General features: G+C 38.9%; 2 protein-coding genes across 2 annotated transcripts in view; one reads left to right on the forward strand and one right to left on the reverse strand.

The window, feature by feature from the left end:
• Positions 1–19,855, reverse strand: part of ERCC2 (ERCC excision repair 2, TFIIH core complex helicase subunit) — a 2,230,202-nt gene that overhangs the window by 1,895,627 nt on the left and 314,720 nt on the right. The gene's annotated exons all lie outside the window — the stretch shown is intronic.
• Positions 7,838–9,942, forward strand: LOC122808066. Its single transcript, XM_044079074.1, has 2 exons — positions 7,838–8,508; positions 9,859–9,942. The coding sequence occupies exons 1-2, from the start codon at positions 7,852–7,854 to the stop codon at positions 9,862–9,864; spliced, it is 663 nt and encodes a 220-aa protein (XP_043935009.1). The 5' UTR covers positions 7,838–7,851; the 3' UTR covers positions 9,865–9,942.

A 19,855-nucleotide genomic window follows, 5' to 3' on the forward strand; every position in this document is an offset into this window, starting at 1 on the left:
TGCCCCTTTGAGGTCTGTCTGAGACTGGAAAGGACCAATTCTTTGTAGGCCAGTGTTTGCTAAATCTAGGTGGCTGTACCTGTAAGAAATCATTGACCGTTTGCATAGATTTAGCTTTGTCCTCCATTTTCTTTAACAACTCCTCTGCCTTAACACCAAACAAGGTACCATGTTGTAAAGGAGCATCTAATAATTTTGCTTTAACATGGTCAGGCAGATTTTGTTCCTTTAACCAAGCATGCCTCCTAATGACAGAACCCATAACAGCAGCCCTGCAGGAGGCCTCCAGAAAATCCAACCCACATTGCAAAGTATGCTTTCCAACTTGTTCAGCTGCATGCAATAAATCCTGTATTTCTTTGTTTTCTGCACATTCAGAATTTGCCATCATTTTCTGTTTAAGCAGTGTCATGGTATATTGCTGATATTTGAGCATATGAAACTGGCAATTTAAGGCCCTTATAGCCAAAGTAGCAGATGTGTAAATCTTTTTTCCCCATCTATCCAGTGCCCTAGAATCCCTGTCAGAGGGGGTAGGGTTTTTTGTAGTAGAAGCCTTGACCCCTTTTGGATCCTGGGAAATAGTTTCTGGGTCTGCAGTAGGGTTTTTGAAAAGGAATTTATGAGAGTCAGAGACCCTGTAGTATCTGTCCGGCTTAACAGGAGCTGGAGGTAGAGAGTCAGGGGTCAGACTAGACTCCGAGAACACATCATCTACAATGTCCAACACAGGTGGAATAGCTGTCCATGAGAGCTGCGACTTGCTTTTAAGCCTCTGCCCACTGATTTTTTTGGCAGGTCTGGCCAACCGTTTGGCTTTGGCAGGGTATGGAAATGAAACTTGTAGCCTTGTGACACTATGTCTAGAACCCATTTGTCCTGGGTTACAATGTGCCAATTTTGAGAAAAAAGTGCTAGTTTTCCCCTTAAGGGTGCTGCCAGAAGATAAGTGCTTGATGCAGGCAGGGGGAAGTCATTGGGACTGTTTCCTGTATGATTGTGCTTTGTCTTCTCCACCTTTGGAGGTAGAAGCACTCCACTGCTTAGACCTGTAGGATCCTTGTGGCTGTGATCTGCCTCTAGGGCATCTGGATCTGCCCCTTTGAGGTCTGTCTGAGACTGGAAAGGACCAATTCTTTGTAGGCCAGTGTTTGCTAAATCTAGGTGGCTGTACCTGTAAGAAATCATTGACCGCTTGCATAGATTTAGCTTTGTCCTCCATTTTCTTTAACAACTCCTCTGCCTTAACACCAAACAAGGTACCATGTTGTAAAGGAGCATCTAATAATTTTGCTTTAACATGGTCAGGCAGATTTTGTTCCTTTAACCAAGCATGCCTCCTAATGACAGAACCCATAACAGCAGCCCTGCAGGAGGCCTCCAGAAAATCCAACCCACATTGCAAAGTATGCTTTCCAACTTGTTCAGCTGCATGCAATAAATCCTGTATTTCTTTGTTTTCTGCACATTCAGAATTTGCCATCATTTTCTGTTTAAGCAGTGTCATGGTATATTGCTGATATTTGAGCATATGAAACTGGCAATTTAAGGCCCTTATAGCCAAAGTAGCAGATGTGTAAATCTTTTTTCCCCATCTATCCAGTGCCCTAGAATCCCTGTCAGAGGGGGTAGGGTTTTTTGTAGTAGAAGCCTTGACCCCTTTTGGATCCTGGGAAATAGTTTCTGGGTCTGCAGTAGGGTTTTTGAAAAGGAATTTATGAGAGTCAGAGACCCTGTAGTATCTGTCCGGCTTAACAGGAGCTGGAGGTAGAGAGTCAGGGGTCAGACTAGACTCCGAGAACACATCATCTACAATGTCCAACACAGGTGGAATAGCTAGAGGCCTGTGTTGCGGTAGTAAGAGGAAGTCTCTGAGCCTTTTCTTAGATTCTGAAAAGTCTTGGCTCTCCCAGTGGAAGTGCTCCCTCATGGTATGCAAGGTTTCCCTAAAAGAGTAGTCCTCAGGAGGAGAAGCTGAAGGAATTGATTCTTTAGCATCAGAATCCTCATAGGGGGGAATAGAATATTCCTGATCAGAAGAGGAATCAGAAGAAATGGAAACCTGATCTGAAGATTCATAGTCTGTCTCTTGCCTAGGCCCTCTTATCAGGAAGGGGATGGGAACCCTGATCAAGGTAATTAAGTCTTCGGCCATTTTGAGCATTTGTTTATTGGACATGGTGGCCTGTCCTTGTGGCTGGTGAACTTGTTTCTTTGCCTTTAAAGGTGTTTTAGTCTTTGAAGTCGGTTTGATATATAATTGTTAGGTCTGAATACACCCTCTGAAGCCGATGCCTGCTCAGCGGCTTTGGACCCATCTGAGGGAATAATCACCGAGGCTTCAATACCTTGAGTTTGCAGCGGCCTGGCCGACTCCACGTGGGAGTCGGTAGCGGCCTACGACTCTAAAGTAGTGGGCGTCAGGGGCTGCGAAAGCTCCTCACTGAGAACCAGTGACTTGCTTAGGAGAATCTTCGTCATTGGTTTTGGACCTCGGTTGCCTGTCTTTTTCTTTGCGTTTTTTGTGAACTCCGGTAGTCGGATGGCTGTCCGACGACATTGTATAATTAAATCTTCACCCAAAATAGCTTAATGCAAAATCGTACCAACGCTTAATAGTACGTTGGTTAAATCTAGCACAAAACCGACAACTAGCAACGTGGTGGTCAGGGCCTAGGCAAGGAATACAGTAGGAATGAAAGTCCTTACGAGGTATTTGCTTCCCACAAGAAATACAATTATTAACTTTTTCTGACATCGGTTTGGAGCAAGAAAAAAAGTTTACCCAACGGGGTTACTTAGCTTTTAATGAATACTTCGGAGCTTTTAATGAATACTTCGGAACTTGAACATGAAAATCTCAGGAGTCGGCCGACCGGCACGTTCGAACTGCTTCTGCTTCGGGCACCGCGTGGCAAGAAAGACTGAATAAAATGGCATCGGCTGAATCTTTTATACCCCTGACGACCTGACGTCAGGGAAGAGGCGACAGCAACCAACGCAGGACCCAAGACTTTGGAATTCAGGCCAAATGAGTGCAACCTGCTAGCAGGATAACCCAAATGTAATGACTGCAACAGTGAAACACGAAGAACATCATCATTAGTCAAACTGGTGTAACTGCCATCCGTGTAATAATACACAGCAATACATACAGGTAGTAAAGTACAGAGTCATTAAAAAAAGTACATAAAAACTTAGACAAATAAAAATCCAAGCAAAATCAGCACACCATGTTGGTTCATAAAAATCTGTGCAAGTTAATAACAATCAAACAGTATCACTACAGTAATAGTCTGTTAACAGTCTTACAAAAGTTTAAATTTGTTTCTATAATAGCAATCTATGAACAAGACAAGGCAATCTAAAACAGATGCAAAGAAAAAATGGGGAGAGATATTCAGATGTAATAAATCATGAGAAAAGGGACATCATGATCGGATACTTGATTTCAATATATTTTGGACATGCAAAATTTGTTTGCAAAGGCATGTGACAAGTCAAATTGTTGGATTTTTAGCCACATTCCTTACAGAGGGAAAAATGCCATTACATGCAGTCCCTGCAGAGGTTACACATACAGGTTTTATGTTTAAAAAATCTTATAACAGTAGAGTTGTAAAACAATCAGCCATAAAAAACATTTACAGTTGATGAAAATAGAAAAAGGGATACTCTGTTTTCATAAAAACTATGGTCATGTAAAAACGCTGGAGTATAAAAAAAAAACAGCATGGGAGTCGACACATAACACTTCTTTTAAGGAAGAAATGAAAGAGAAGAAATTCTGTTACATAGAGTATGCAGTTCCAATAATGAAAATTACTCGCGTATTACCAGAGGACATGGTAAAAAATCACCAGGAAAAGAGGGAGGTTCATGGTAAAACAATAGGGAAAGATTTTAAAACAGCTGGACATAGGAAATGGTGTTATTTCAGGAAGTGAATTTTTCACTGGTATGGTGCCACTAAGGCAATATAAAAAGTTACAAAGTTGATAGCAAATGCAACTTATGGAGCTATCTCAGATATAACAGAAGAGATGTGTTATAAAACTATCAAACAAGTAACTGTTAACAATGAAGAAAGGCTATTAAGTACAGAGGATCACATTTTCCTGTAAATTTCTTTTTTTTAATATTCTTTTCCCAAAGCAATAATGAAATTATGCAATGCAAAAGAAATATGCTTGTTTCTAATACAAGGTTTTGCCTTGTAAAGCAAGGGTTAACTTGACAAGATTTTCAAATGCTTGTGTGTAACTGGAAGACTGACAACTTGCTTAAGGAAGCATAAAAACAGTTAAAATAGAGAAGTAATAATGGCTATGTGTCTATGGTGGGGTACTACAACTTCCGCATTAATTGCTCTTATCGTCATTATAAGATGTGTGTTAATAAAAGTATTAATCAAGTAACAGCTGTTGGTAATATAACACTCTTTAAAGAGATAGCATTGAATGCAAGATTTGTATGTTGCAACAGACCAAGGGATTCAAAGTACTGAAGATCATATTCTGTTGTAAATTGTCTTACAATTTTCATGGGCCTTAAATAAAAAAGTGGGAATTGATAGATATTGTATAAATTAAAATGCTTTTCCGCAATATACTGTGTGTACAGTGAAAGGAAATGTGCAAGGCCAAACAGCAGTTTTCAAAATAATATGGCTTGCTTTGCAAGAACAGTTATTTCTTGTACATGTTCAACTTAGATATTAATAACATATAGCTGTGGGCTTTACTGTAAAGGCATCCTGTTATAGAAAAAAAAAAGGAAGTTGACTTTCTTGGCTTTCAGATGCAGAAATAAATTAAATGCAGACAGGTCAAGTGACGCAAAGATTACATGGAGAAACTTTTGTGAAGTCTTCAGATACAGCGAGGACCAAAAAAGGGCGTGAAATAACCATGGACTTTTTCATGAACAAGTCACAAGGACATTAAAAATAACATTGGTTGAAAAGAGTATATAAACTGGACAGTATGTTTCACTTAGTAGTGACGTCTTTGACCAAGTGTGCATTAGTCTATTCATCTGTCTAGCTGTGTTACAATATAATTCAAACAGGTCTGATAGAATTAACTGTTTGGCAAGAATTTGTTCTAATACAAATAAAGAATAACAGATACAGTAGTACAGAGTTTGTCTGGTCACTTTTGGACATTTTCTTCAGAAGGACTTCCTCTCAAAAGGTTTCCTACCAGCTGTCGACTCTGGTTCCCCCAAGCCTGGAAAATAAGGTACTTTACCAAAACATTCTCCTCCAAGAGAACATCCCCTCACTTGTTGCTATGTGAAATGCTGGGTGCAGAGGGATGAATAACCCAAAAGAGTGGTTGCAGAGAGGAGAACTATGTACACGGAGCACATGAAGAAAAAAAAAATGAACAAATGGACAGACTTGTACTCTTTGTCCTAGGTCACACTAGAGCAACTTATGCAATAAACTGAACTGGTTATCCCTCAACAATAAAACACACTCGTTCTAGTTGCATTTTGCATGTTGCAGTCTACATCCTCAGTAACTAATCCAATCCTTCTAAATTTATTACTTTGTAACGGGGGGGGGGGGGAGGATCTTCAAGTGCACTGCTCACAAAATGAGCTAGAAGTCAAACAATATGGCGGCAAACACTTTCCCAACATAAATAGAAAAACAAAAAAATGGTTGAAATAACAATCAGTTCCACCATGTTTCTATTACTAAATGTTCTTACTACATTGGCAGCTTTTAGTTGCTGACATTTTCTCTTCTACAATCAACTCATGATGTGTCGTCCATTTAATGGAAAAAAAAACATTTTTCTTCCTGAGTTTATAAATGCAGAAAAATTATTTTTTGTAAATTTTATTTGGTCTGGGAAACAGAGATAATCGTAAAAAGCAGCACCAATGAACAGTGCAGACAGAATAAAACAGGTACAGTGTAACCTATTGGTGTAGTACAGAACAAATTACAGGGACCTCATTTATAGCCTTTCAAACATTTCTGAACATTAAGCAGTGTTTTTGCTCCTATGCAGCAGACCACTGGTTGCCATTGGTGCTTCTTGAACTCAGCTGCAGGGAATCACTTTTGAACCCCCAGACGTAAATGTTTTCCCACTGACTGAGAGGACAGAGACCCCACTGCATGTCATATTCACAGCCATATTTTTTTTGTCTTATGCTCTACCTAAACTTTGAATGCATACCCCCCAAATATTAACAATGAGGCTAAACACCCCTTCAACCAAGGGTAGATGACCCTGTAAAATACAGCTAAATTTTCTATTCCCCTAGCCAGCTCCTGCAGTTGCAGGCTCGTTAGTTGAATCCAAAGTTGACAGTCAGGCCTCCATCCTCCTATGCCAGAGTGGGATATATACTTTTAGACAGTTTATTGAAGCCAATCAGTAACTATGCTTTTCAGCGGAAGACAGAATATCTGCACAGATCTAGCAGAGAGCAACTGTAGATCAGGAATGAACCCTGGAACTCTGAAATAGACCCACTTCTACTAAACCAGCGTGCTGGTTTTTCAGGACTACAAGCTTTGAGAAATTATTTAGTGATTTTATTTACAATTTCACTGCTATAGTATCAATTTAAAGCAAGTTTATTTTTTATTTTGTCAATTGTTAACCAGGTTGGTCCAACTAAGCCAAAGGCCCATTTTCAGTGGAGGAGAAAAGCTCCAACTACAATTACAGACATACCAAAAAACAGTAATTAATACAAAGACTAAAATTACAATAGTAATATTGATAAAAAAAATTACATAAAATTAAATCAGCAAGACAATATACTTATATACAAGTTTCAAAAAATCCAATACAGTAGCGGCAGGATAATCCCAGAGTAGGAATATTTACAAAAACCTGACTGCAGATATACTATAAAAGAAGAGCAAGAAAGAAAGGCAGACAAAAAGAGAGAAAAACTTAAAGTAATCAAAAGTAGAATTTAGGAAGAAATCAGTTAGAGATCAGGTCAGAGCTTAGCAAGGGCAGGACTAGGTCTTAAGAAGGTAGTGTTTGAGTTGTAGTTTGAAATGGAACTTATGGGGGATACTTCGTATTTTAAGTGGAAGGGAGTTCCAGGTGTGAGCTTAGAGTATTTATATAGGGACTTACCAATATTTTCTGATGGTTTGTAAAAGTCAAGATGATGTTTGTCAGATGTATGAAGTTGACGTCGGAGTTATATAGAGATGCAATATTAGAGATGGAGAGACAAGTTTAAGTCAAATTGCGATATTGCAGGCTGCTGTGAAATAAAACAGTATTACTTCCCAAAGCCCAGTTGGTCATTCTGTTGCACTTTACTGTTATCCACGACAAGGACGTCATACCTACACACTGTCTGAATATGTGATACTGCACCATATATCAAGGCCTACAGTTTTACCTAATGACTTCTTTCTATAAGATATTCAAAAGTTTAAAAATCAAATAATTAAAGCTTAATCTGTTTCAACACTTTTAATGTGCTGTTTTTAAGTTAAACTTTAAAACACCCATTTACATCCTTTTTTTTTTTTTAAACTTATCAGCACATCAGTAACAAATGGTAGAACAACTCAGAGTAACAAGTATTTGCTACTGACAAGCTACTGTCTGTAAACCTGAGACAGATTCAGTATCTATCTGCGCACACATATCAACCTGGGACAGTTCTTATAGTGAAAAAGAAACAAGTGGAGTGGTAGGAGAATGCTGGTAAAGAGCTAATAAAATTCACGTTGTAATCACTGCAACCAAATCGTTTATTAGGTAAGCGCTTTCGGTGGTAAAAATATTCCACCTTCTTCAGACCAAGAACAACCTCTAACAATGCATTTATATAATCCTATTACTCAATTAGTTAATGATTTGCCCTATAAAAATCAATCAATTAATTAATAAATTAAAGTGCAATATTATGGCAAGTGGGAGTGGAGATGGTCAAAGTGGGTCGCAACCACTTTTTACGCAATCATCTGACAATATTGATGCTGCTATGGTGAACAGTCAAGATTCCGGTGAGGCGAATGCCGTTGGTAACCTGACTGTTTTAGTTAACATGCTCCTTGGGAAAGTAGAAGCGCTTTCCCAAAAATTTGATGATGGCACAAGAACAGATAGGTATTTTAATACTTCAAGTCTGGCAGGCTTGCTAGGTCAATTGCATGCAACTTCTCGCTCCAGTGAAGCACAGCTTCGTTTACCTTCAGGAAGCATTAGAGAAGGCGCACAGGAAGGAAACATTGTTCCTAGGCAAGACACGAATGCAGCAGGGGAGCGTTCCACTGTTAACAGTGCAAATGGAGTGACTAACACTGAGAACAGTAATCCTAGCATGGCGGGTTTCCTGGAACATAAAGATTTTTTTGTCAATTCAGTGAACGACCAGAGTGGACTTAATGAACATCGTAATGTGAGTAGCTTAACAGTTTTGCTTAGTTCTTTTGATCAAAAGCTATTCAAATGTCACAAACTTCAGCTTGAGGTTGCTTATTTAACTGAATGCTTAGATAAGAAAATCATCCCTAAAGGGCTTAGACAGTGGCGATACCCTGCGGGATTAATTGCTGATTCTACCTTCCATTTGGAACACTTGGCATTATTTGACAGGGCAAGCTGTTGAGTTTATTAAAGCTCTGGTTAATTTTTATAATACTGAAATTGCTAGCATTAAAACAGAGCTTGAAATTTTGGAACACTCTATTTGTAGGGACCATAATTTTGGACAGTATAAATATGATTATTGCAGGATTTAATCGAGCATTGACGCTACTATCAACAAACTGTTAGCGACAAAAAAGAAAAACATTGATAGAGATGTATTAGCATATGCTCAAAACAAGGCATACCCTGCTCCCCTTCCAGTTACACACATGGAGGCATTCCAAGATAACATGGGTTTTAGGACTGAGAATGTCTCTATTAATAACAACAATAATGACACCAATGAGGTCATTAATTCTAATTCTAATCTAGAAGCACCTTTGCGTAGAAGTGAAAGAATTAGAAATAACCAACCACAAACTAATAACAAACGGGTGGATGATGGCAATGGTCCTAATCCATCATATAACAACCAGGTTTTTCAAGTGGGCAGGGAATTGAATCACAACAATTTGAACAATCGGCCGAACCAAAGACAGCAGGGGAATTGGAGGAACAAGAGGAGGAGATAATAGCAACTGTATCCAAACATTTTACTTAGTACATATGGTGACTTTAAAATTTTCAACTATACTGCTTTAATGGTTGATCAAAATATGGTTGATTTTTTTGCTAAAGGACTTTCTTTTGTTCCACATCAACAAATGAATATTGTTAAAATGATTGTTGACCTCAAAATGTACGTACGCAAATTGAATTTGGCGGTTCTTATGGGAACTAACTCTACACTTGTGAATTCTTTAAGGGTTTCTAGTGTTTTTAACCCCCCCCCTTGTGCCCACATTAACGTTGTTTGAAAAAATGTGTGAGATAGATTTAAGAAGATTATTAGATCAATGTGCCCATGTAAAAACACTGCACACTAATGTCACCATTGAGGAGAAACAATATATTGAATTGATAAATGATTGTGGCATTAGAGTGATGAAACCTGACAAGGGAGGGGGTTTAGTTTTCATGAATCAGTCCACTTATATTAGTAAGATGCGTGAACATATGGATTCTGAAGTATATACTCCTGCTAGTTTAAATCAGGTCCATACTGCATATCGTTGTATTAGAAGCTCCCTCGATGACCTATTTCTGGAAGGTTCTATTGACATAGATACCTTTCAGTATCTTTCGATGTCAGCACCTAGAATCCCCAAGTATTTTTGGGGCTCCTAAATTACATAAAGACATTAAGGACCCCCCCTTTTAGACCAACTGTTGACGGTAGGGGTTCGATTACTTTTGCGTGTGCAAAATTGGTGGATAGCATTCTTAAACCTCTCATTCACCAGGAAACACAAATATGTCATGACTCATGGAGCTTCTTGGAAAACATTAATAACTTGGAATATAAGGACAATAACATCTTTGTTACTATTGATGTGAAAGATTTATATACGGTAATTCCTCATCAATTGGGCATTGAATGGGTGAGAGAATTTATGTTGTTCAAGAAAGTTGATCACGACAAAATATGTTTGATCGAAACCCTTTTAGATCTAATTTTGTCTAACAATTACATCATGTTTGACAAAAACATTTTCTTGCAGAACAAGGGGGTGGCCATGGGGTCTCCCTGTGGCGCTAGCTTCGCCAATAGTGTCATGGCATATTGGGAACACAAGTATTTGTTTACAGGACAGTGAGTTCCAAGAAAATGTATTATGGTATACCAGATACCAGGACGACATGTGCCTGGTATGGCAGGGTGATATCAACTTAACTGAAGGATTCATACAGCATATCACAAACAAAACAGACTTTCTTGAATTTACTTATGAAGTAGGGGTTGATAGTATAACATACTTAGATGTGGAACTGAGCAATGATAGGTATAATAAGCAGTATAAAGCTTCCATTTACAGGAAACCCACCTACTCCAATGCATTCTTGTATTACACTAGTGAACACTCTCACCATCAGAAGAAAGCAATTGTTAAAGGCCAGATGGTGAGGGCTGCAAGGATGGTTACTGAAGACGTAGATTTTGACTTGGAATGTGAAAAGCTAAAGTCTATGTTCTTGAGTAGGGGGTATCCTTTTAAATTACTTCTTGAGATATTAACAGAAGTAAGAAATAAGAGATCAATTGGTTTGTTTAAACCAATTTTGTCCAGTAGGGCTTATGCGGATGATATTGTCATTAATATTAGTCAAATTACACGACAGAATGATACAATTGTTGAGGAAGATAAACCACTATATCTCAGTTTCTTGTCCACTTTCTCATCTAACACTACAAGGGTCAAGGAGATTTTTATTAAAAATTGGGCAGTTATTTTGGAAGAACCATCTATCTGTACTATGCTAGGTATCAGACCTCACTTTACTTTTAGGAGAGGTCTGAATCTTAAGAGTATGTTGAAGTACAAGAAAAGGAATCCAGGACAGTACCAACAGACACAAAGGTATGCGCAAATGTGGGCATTGCACACAATGTAAGTACATTCAGGTAACCACTATTGTTAACATTAATCACAAGGAGTACACAATTAATGGTTCCTTCAATTGTGAGTCTAAAGCTGTTGTGTACGTAGCATGCTGTCAAGTTTGTCCCTCATTTTATATAGGGAAGACAGAGCGGAAATTAAGACAGAGAATATACGAGCACTATTATGCAGTTAGTACAGAGGATGTCAATAATGCTCTTGCAAGACATATTTTGCAATTTCCAACTCATGAGTTTTTATTTTTAGTTGTACATCAGACACCTTTAGATCCGAGAGGGGGGCCTTGGCAACTTTTATTAGAACAGAATGAGTTGTATTGGCAAATTAAAACTGCTGCATACATTTTTCCCCGGTTTAAATGATTATGTTTCCATTAAAAGTGTTTTAAAACTGAAAGCATTAAATAGATAAGCTAATAATGTCATATACAAGTTTACCAATATAGTATATATATGGTGTTTTAATTAGGGTATGCATAATTAACCAATTTTAATTCATATATTAATTTTTATCTATATAGTATTACAATAGCGTTCAGCATAGTTGTTTTTGACTAGATGTATTTACTACATATATTTTAAACTTGTTATATAAATAGTTATGTTACAATTTTTACATTTATATTTATATATATAAAAAATATATATATAGGTTTTTGCATTTTCTTCAGGATGTTATTTTTCTTGTGCCATCTTGGGTAAGGTGATCATATGTAATATTTATCACTGTTGATTTTTTCTAAGTGTTCCTAGTAGCATTTATTATGTAATTTATTTGATACTTTTTTAAAAAAGTCTTGAGAGTTTAACATGGTTTATAGTATGTTAATATTGTTTGTATATTAAGTATGGTTATTATCATTATTGTTTTTTATTTAAATGAATATTGCACTTTAATTTATTAATTAATTGATTGATTTTTATAGGGCAAATCATTAACTAATTGAGTAATAGGATTATATAAATGCACTGTTAGAGGTTGTTCTTGGTCTGAAGAAGGTGGAATATTTTTACCACCGAAAGCGCTTACCTAATAAACGATTTGGTTGCAGTGATTACAACGTGAATTTTATTAGCTCTTTACCAGCTTTCTCCTACCACTCCACTTGTTTCTTTTTCATTTTAAGTGGTTTTTGGTCTTTACAGTTCTTATAGGACCCTGTACCTCTTCCCCCAGGATAAGCCCTTTTGGTTGAAGGCTCTTGCCAGATTACGTAAAACACTGGCATTCACCAACAATATATCATGGTCTTAAAATGGACTGACCCATCTCTGTGTACATCCCTTCCTTTTCACTCTTCTTGCATCTGTCTTTCCCAAAAGCTGGCACAGAGACTATCAGAACACATTGTAATGAAACTGGCAAGTTGTATTTAAATTGCACTTTTTGTCAAGTTACTTATAAGATAGGACATTTTTTAAACACAAAGCAGTAATGTCATAGGAAAGACAATGTTGAACAGTGGTTAAGTCCAAAGGTCAAAGTTAAAACGATTTTGAAACAATAATGAAAATATGACTACTTGCAAGATGCACATAACAGCAAATAAAAGATGCTAACATTTGTTCCAGTGTTTCTTTCTTACACATATTATCAAACTACATAAAATGTCACAGAAATAAAAATAGGCAGGCAGCAACACACACATTACGAAAAATGGATGGCAGCCAACACTTAACAGTGATTTTGTGCAACATTAGTGTGGAAGCAGGCATTATGCAAATTATTTGATGTACTTTACTTTCAAACAGGAAACTCTAGAAATATTCAAATACTGATTTGTAATGTTTTGTTGGCACAACTACAAGGTAGATGGCCAACAAACTTAAAATAAGGAAACATACATGACTACATAAGAGTAATAAACTTCATAACTAAGCTAAAACTAACATTTGCCCACAAAGCACAAGAAATGGTCACAGAACTGCTCCAAATGTATATTCAGCAAACAAGTTTCCGAAATCTCAATAGATCACTTTGTTGGATAACAAAACTACTACAGCATAGCTCAATCTTTATCTATTAGGAACCACATCAGGCACTATTAGTCATCTCACACTGTCCACCTGCACATTTTGGGCAACATAAAAGATTCAACATTGTAAACATACAACCATTTGAAAAAGGCTCAATCAGTTTTGTAAAAAAATTGTTCTTTCTTAATCCAAGTTATTCTTGACTTAATTAACAGAACTGTGTTCCTCAGAATTCACACCAAGATGATAAAATAAATGTCAGTCCATAAAGCTAATCTATTTATGTCAGGAGCATGTTTCTCCATTTTTTTTAAACAATTTCAAGTTTTAAAGATTATGTTTTCTGTACAAAGTCTTAGTTATGGGCTCAAAGTACAAATGGCACTACCCAGGTTGCCAAACATTCATGTGGATAAACTCTGGTCACCATTTCTTTTTCCTTATGGCTGATTTCTCCGTGGTTTCACTTTAGGAAAAAGCTGTTGAAGAAACAAAAAAGGAAATTAATCTAGAATACCCATTCTAAAGCAGACACCTAAATCAGCAACTGCAATGAAAGCAAACTCTTCGAAAAATGTCAACACTTTACACCAAAGAGTTGTCCCAGTGTCAAAGACTGCACTTCCATATGTGATGGCTGCAGTAGTGTCCTGGGCACTAAAGCATTAAACCTGGTAGTGGGGTAACGGGTTCAAACTGAGGAACTAGGGGTCTGGTATACAGACCACCCACTGCTGGACTATAGCTCCCTAAACTCCCCTATAATAATCAGCAGGTCTTCAGCATATCAGGAGATGCAAGCAGTCACACTTCACTACACACATGGTAGCGGAGCATGATGTACTCACAAGTGCACACTTACACAACACATACACATGCACCGTTCATGCTGGTATCCCAAGGTTTACTTTAAGGCATGCAACGACTCTCATCCTCCTGCAGTATGAGACATTTATGTTGACTGGTTACATGGTTACTCTGACAGTATCACAGCCACAAATGGCAAACATGGGATCAGTAGGCCAGCTACCAATGCAGCATAGGAAACTTAACAGGAGATGGGGTGGGTCTAAAAAGTTGAAAACAATAACAACCAGTTTAGTAGTAGAAGTAATAATACTAATAATAATAAAACTTCATGGCATTTATGAAATATGAACATTTCATTAAAACAATTTCCACATCCTGAGCTGAAAATCAGACCTTGCAATAAACCAGTCTAGTTTGCTCACTGATGGTCATCAATCCATAACCCACTCAGTATTTCTGTGGATTTATACCACTTCCTGACTTAATTTAAAATGCAGAAGTTTGTAACTAATATAATCAAAGTGTAGTAAGAAAAGGGGCTCTCAATTATCAAATGTATACATAAAGAGCAAATGCAGAGCAAAACTGGGGGAGAATCACTCTGACGGTTTGAGCTAAAGCTGTCAACTCTGTGGTGTGGTTAAATGGTCCCAGCACCAGTCAAAAATACCTGAAATCAGGAATTACAAATAGCATACCCGTCAATCTTATTTAAAGTTCTGTCAAATCACTACTGCTGCTAAATATACACTACTCAAAAAAAAAAGTTGTATTTTACTAATTTGCAGTCACCACTTCCATCTGGCCTAAGTAGAAAAAAAAACTAGGTGGCTGCCTAGGCTTTCACATTATGGGACACCTTCCTGGTTATGCATGTATTTGTTTCCAATGACAGCTGGTGGTTAGGTTGGGCATACCTCTGAAATATTCTGCTTTTAATGTTAATTTCAGCAGCAGTTCTGCTGCTCTTATTTGTTTGCTGTCTGGTTTTAGGAACAGTGCAACTTTAAGCAGTTTCCTGAACTTGGAGCATGACAGTGGCACCCCTTAGATACTGCATCCATACCTCTCAACTGTACCAAATTCCTCAGTATTTCTCATTTTGGGGGCAAAATAATAGGATGCCATGAATTCTCAAGTAGCTCCTTTAAATCCTGATTTTTTTTTCAGTTTTAAGTTAACACTGATATCATCACGCATCACTGGCATATCCCACAATGTCATCAACAAGCACAGGTGTGCGTGAGGGCATCAGTGTCATGACACAATGTGGCAGTGCCTGACTGTCTGAGTGACTTGGGTGTCAGTGTCAGAAACAGAGAGCTTAAAAAAAAAAAAAAAAAAGGTGTTTACGGCTTCACATTGCAGCCCACCTGTGAAGTGTGCCCAGCTGGCAGCCAACCATAGAATACCTTGCATCAACATCTTGTGTCTGTGGGATGTGACACACAACATCAGGACGACTATGAGGACTACTCGTCCTAGAATATTGGGATGAAAAATAGCAGCAGCTAGCTGAGCAAACGTCTTTAGAGACTATGACACTAAGTATGGGATAGAACAGAAGCTGGACAAGCTGATGGACATATTAGCAGGTTAATGAGATGAGATGGGGAAGCAGAGTGACAGCAGCAGGGACATCAGGAAAAGTAAGGGACACAAATGGTGGGGATGGGCAGTGGGTCAACTGATAGGAACAGAGCACATGCTATCCCGGGCTACTTCATTTGGTCATCACAGAGCTGATGAGAACTCTCCTAATTGAAAAGATAAAACAACAGATAGCAGAGGGAAAGTTTAAGGATCTTTTTTTTTACTACTGTACCAATCAAAAGTCAAACAAAGAAAAGGAGGTAGAGCACAAAAATATATACATATTAGGTGGTCATGAGAAAATTGGTTGACAGGCTTGACAATATATGCAAGGATCATGGGGGAGGAAGGGGAGGCAGAGCAAAGAAAAAAATATTAGGTGGTTGTGAGAAAATCAGTCGATAGGTTACCTAATATGTGCAGGAATCATGATCATACATCTCGACTCCTAACACAAGAAATCCGCATTAACTAAGCATGTGTCATATTTTTTTTTAATAGACAAAACTCATCTGCTGACACACAAAGACAGTTTAAGCCAGCGCTTTCTGGAATCTTGTGTCTGTAAACTTGGCATGAACTATAACAGCTTTTGATTTTCTGATATGCCTGGAATATCAGAACATTAGGTTATTTCTTTTTAATTATTTTTATACACTAGCTTTCCCAATCTGTGATACATTGTCTAAAACATGTCTCGTCAAAACATGAATATTTCCCCTATTAAACAGGCATTAGATTGAAAATGTCACAAAAATTGCAGCATTGTAAGAAATGTTTGTCTCATATTTTATAACTTAAATGCAAAATTCTGACTGATTAATGGAGGATTATTAAAGACATGCTCACTAACAATCACAATAGGCTAACAAGCATATTTATTTAATTAATGTAGATTCATGCTCTTATGTCTTGGCTACTTTTCTGTTTCATGCTCAGTCATGAGGGAACCGAACCAATAAAATGGGGCAGAATACATGCACCCTATACACCATGGCCATGGTCAAGTAAATTGAAAGTTGTGGACTAACCACTGCAGTACTCTCTCACTTTACAGCCTAATGGTCAGCAGTGCATCTGTCCATAGGCATGAGGTGGGCCTGGAGAACGGTTTCTACCTGGGAGGCAACTATTTCATTGCAGAGGAAACTTTACAGTACTCTGCATACTGACTTTGCTGTCAGAGGATGCAGCTGGCATGAGGCATGGCCACTGGAATGTCCATACCCACTGTCCAAGGGAGGCAACACCCCAAGCCCACTGACTAGCTTTAGTTTTTATCCCTACTAACAGCCGTGAACACCCAGGTCTATGAAGCACGATGTCTCTATCATGTATGGACCACCTTCTCAGGACTTGCACAATTATTGCCTATTCCTCCCCAGTCAAGCTTCCAAGCTGCTACTCGAACTCTGGTCACCTGGCTATATTTAGGTCTTGATCCCTTTATGCCACTGGTAAAGGTTACTGACCACATTCACTTAAGATGCACACACAAGTGACATTTTGCATAAAAACAAATAAGTTTCTATTTTTTAAACTCTCATTGCAACATAGCTCTATCCTGATTTATAGTATTTGGTGATATTACTTATGAAATTACTTGGGGGGAGGGAGAGCTGCACAAGATTTTAGGAATGAGGGACTGTATGAAATCGAGGGGGTATGTGCCATCACTAACCCTTTGCCTAGGGTTTCACTGGACCCAAGTCTGGCCCTGTCTGTGATCACATCTTAGGTTCATAGGTAGGTACTAGGCTATTAGGCCTAGGGCCTATATAAAACTAGCCAAAAAGGTATTTTTCTCGAAGAGTGCTAATGAGGAGCTTTGTTTGATATAGACAGGTAGTTTGTTCCAGAGTATGGGAAATCTCTGGGACAGGAATCTATCCCTCCAGCATGCTCTGTTTATTGTGGTGACAAGGTTTAGGTCCCTAGAGCATGTAGCTGGGAGGGATTGGGATTTCTTTAAGTGGAGCATGCCCAACATCTCTAGATTTGACATAGCTTTGTATGTTAAGCAGAGAACGCCTCTAAGTAGGCGATATGCAACATAGTAAAGCTGGAGTTTTTTGAGACAGTCTGTGTAGGGCATCTGTCTGAGGCCAGTAATCCTCGGAGGTATTTCTGCGGCCTTTCCAGTTGTTGTAGATGTTTTGTGAGGTACATACCAAAAGGGGCGTTGTACTCTATTAATGGGTCTAATAAGTGATGAGTAGAGGGGAACAATGACCTCTTTTTTCCTGGATGAAAAACCTTTTGTGATCAGGTGTGCCACATAGAAGGATTTCCTGACAACTGTGGTGATGTGATTATCAAAGAAGAGACACTGTCCACCTGTGTACTAAGGTCTCTCATCACACTTTCAGTGTTAAGTAGACTATTACCTATGTGGTAGATCATGGGTACAGAGTTTTTACCAAAGGGGATTACAATGCACTTTTTGGCATTGAGCTTGAGGCCATGGCTTTGACACCAGGCATCTGTCTCAGTGAGGCCTTTTTGTAGGATGTCCACATCGTTAGGAGTTTTGATAATGTCTCCTAGTGTGCAGTCATCTGCGAACTTCATTAGCCAAAGACCTTTTGTGTTAGCCTGTACTTCAGAGAAGTAGATAACAAACAGGAGAGGACCCAAGACTGAACCTTGTGGTACTCTACTTGTCATTGGTCTGAAGTCAGATTTGGAGTCTGCTACTTTTACAGTGTGGGTTCTGTCAGTGAGCCAGTTGGCAACCCATCTTGTGACATAGGGATTTATACCTAGTTTAGTGAGTTTATCTATAATTCCAGAGTGGGGGATGGTGTCAAAAACCTTGGCGAGATCCAGACAGGCTGTGTGAACCACCTTACCCTTGTCTACGGCTTTGGTGACTGCTTCAAAAAAGTCCATCAGATTTAGGAGACATGATCTGCCTTTTACAAACCCGGATTGGGTGGGTCCCAGAGTTTGTAGATTACCAACGTCTTTGTTTATAAGTTCCATGATGATACATTCCATGGCCTTGCAGACCAGGCTCATCAGACTAATGGGACGGTAGTTCCCGGGGTCAGTGGTGGCTCCCCCTTTGTGGAGTGGGATAACCATCACTGTGCGCCATTCAGTGGGTACAAAGTCTGAGGTGAGGCTATGACTGAACATGGTGCTTAGGTGGGGTGCCAGTTTGTTCTGTAGTTCGTGCAGAATGTAGTCTGGGATGTTGTCAGGTCCCATGTGGTCTTGGCTTTGGAGAGTGTGGTTTTTACCTGTGCAGCCGTGATTACAGGAACTTTGCATTCTTCCGATATTGAATGGGCCCTTTAGGGGGTGAGAGGGGGGTAAAGCTAACACTGAACCATTCTGCCAGGATGTTGGCAATATCAGTTGGTTCTGTATATTTAGTGCCATTGTGCTGTAACTCAGAGCAGATCTGAGTGTTGCCACTGAGATTCTTGACATAGCTATAGAATGCTTTGTGATTGTCTTTAGAATTGGTGGCGATTTTCTTTTCATAACTAGCTTTGGAGGATTTTATGAGGGATCTCAGCTTCTTACAGAGGCTGATTAGGGAGTTCCTCCAGTCATGGGATTCTACTCTTTTTGCAACAGTTTCTTTCTTCTGTTGTAGAGTTTGTTTATGGCAGGGACCACCAGACTGGCTTCCTTTTTTTCGAGGACAGCATCTTGGCTCTGTTAGGGATAGCATGCTCCATGCACTCGTGTAAGTGCTTATAATGTACATTTGTGTAGGATTCAGCAGTCGTACCTCTATTGTCAGTCTGCATGGGTAACATGAAGTTTGCAATATCTGTCTTAAGAAGTGTGAAGTTGGCTTTGGCGAAATTTTTTATGGTGGTTTCCTTAATGGGGGGGTGGGGGCGGAATGTGGATTCTAGGTTGATTAGCTTGTGGTCAGATCTGACCGAGGAATTGACCACTGATGTGGAACACCGGTCGCCCATGTTGGTAATGACCAGGTCTAGGACACTGCTGCCCCTGATGGGGGTGTGGATAAGATGATCCAAGGCGTTGGAATTTATGAATACCAGAAAGCATTGAGCAAAAGAGTTGGTACAGGAGTAGTTTTCCCAGTTAATGGTGGGGTAGTTGAAATTGTCCATTATTAGGGTGTTAGGTTGTACCCTAATATTTTCCAGTGTATCACGAAATGAGGAGTGGGAATCCTGGGGCATGGTGGGGGATCTGTAGCAAGTTACAATTTGGATTGCGTTCTTGCCCAGAGTTAGTTGCACTTGGATAATCTCGGATGCATTATACTGAGCAACTAGCCTGGAGCTGTGGATATCCTTAATGAATATGGACACGCCTCTGCCTTTAGTGTTTCATCCAGGTTAGGTGGCCGAAAGGTGTGGTATGAATTACAGCCTGGTAATGCAGGGGGTGG

Source organism: Protopterus annectens, chromosome 1.part0 (assembly GCF_019279795.1).
Source record: "Protopterus annectens isolate FY-2018-M chromosome 1.part0, PAN1.0, whole genome shotgun sequence".
In the NCBI taxonomy this organism is placed as follows: Eukaryota; Metazoa; Chordata; order Ceratodontiformes; family Protopteridae; genus Protopterus; species Protopterus annectens.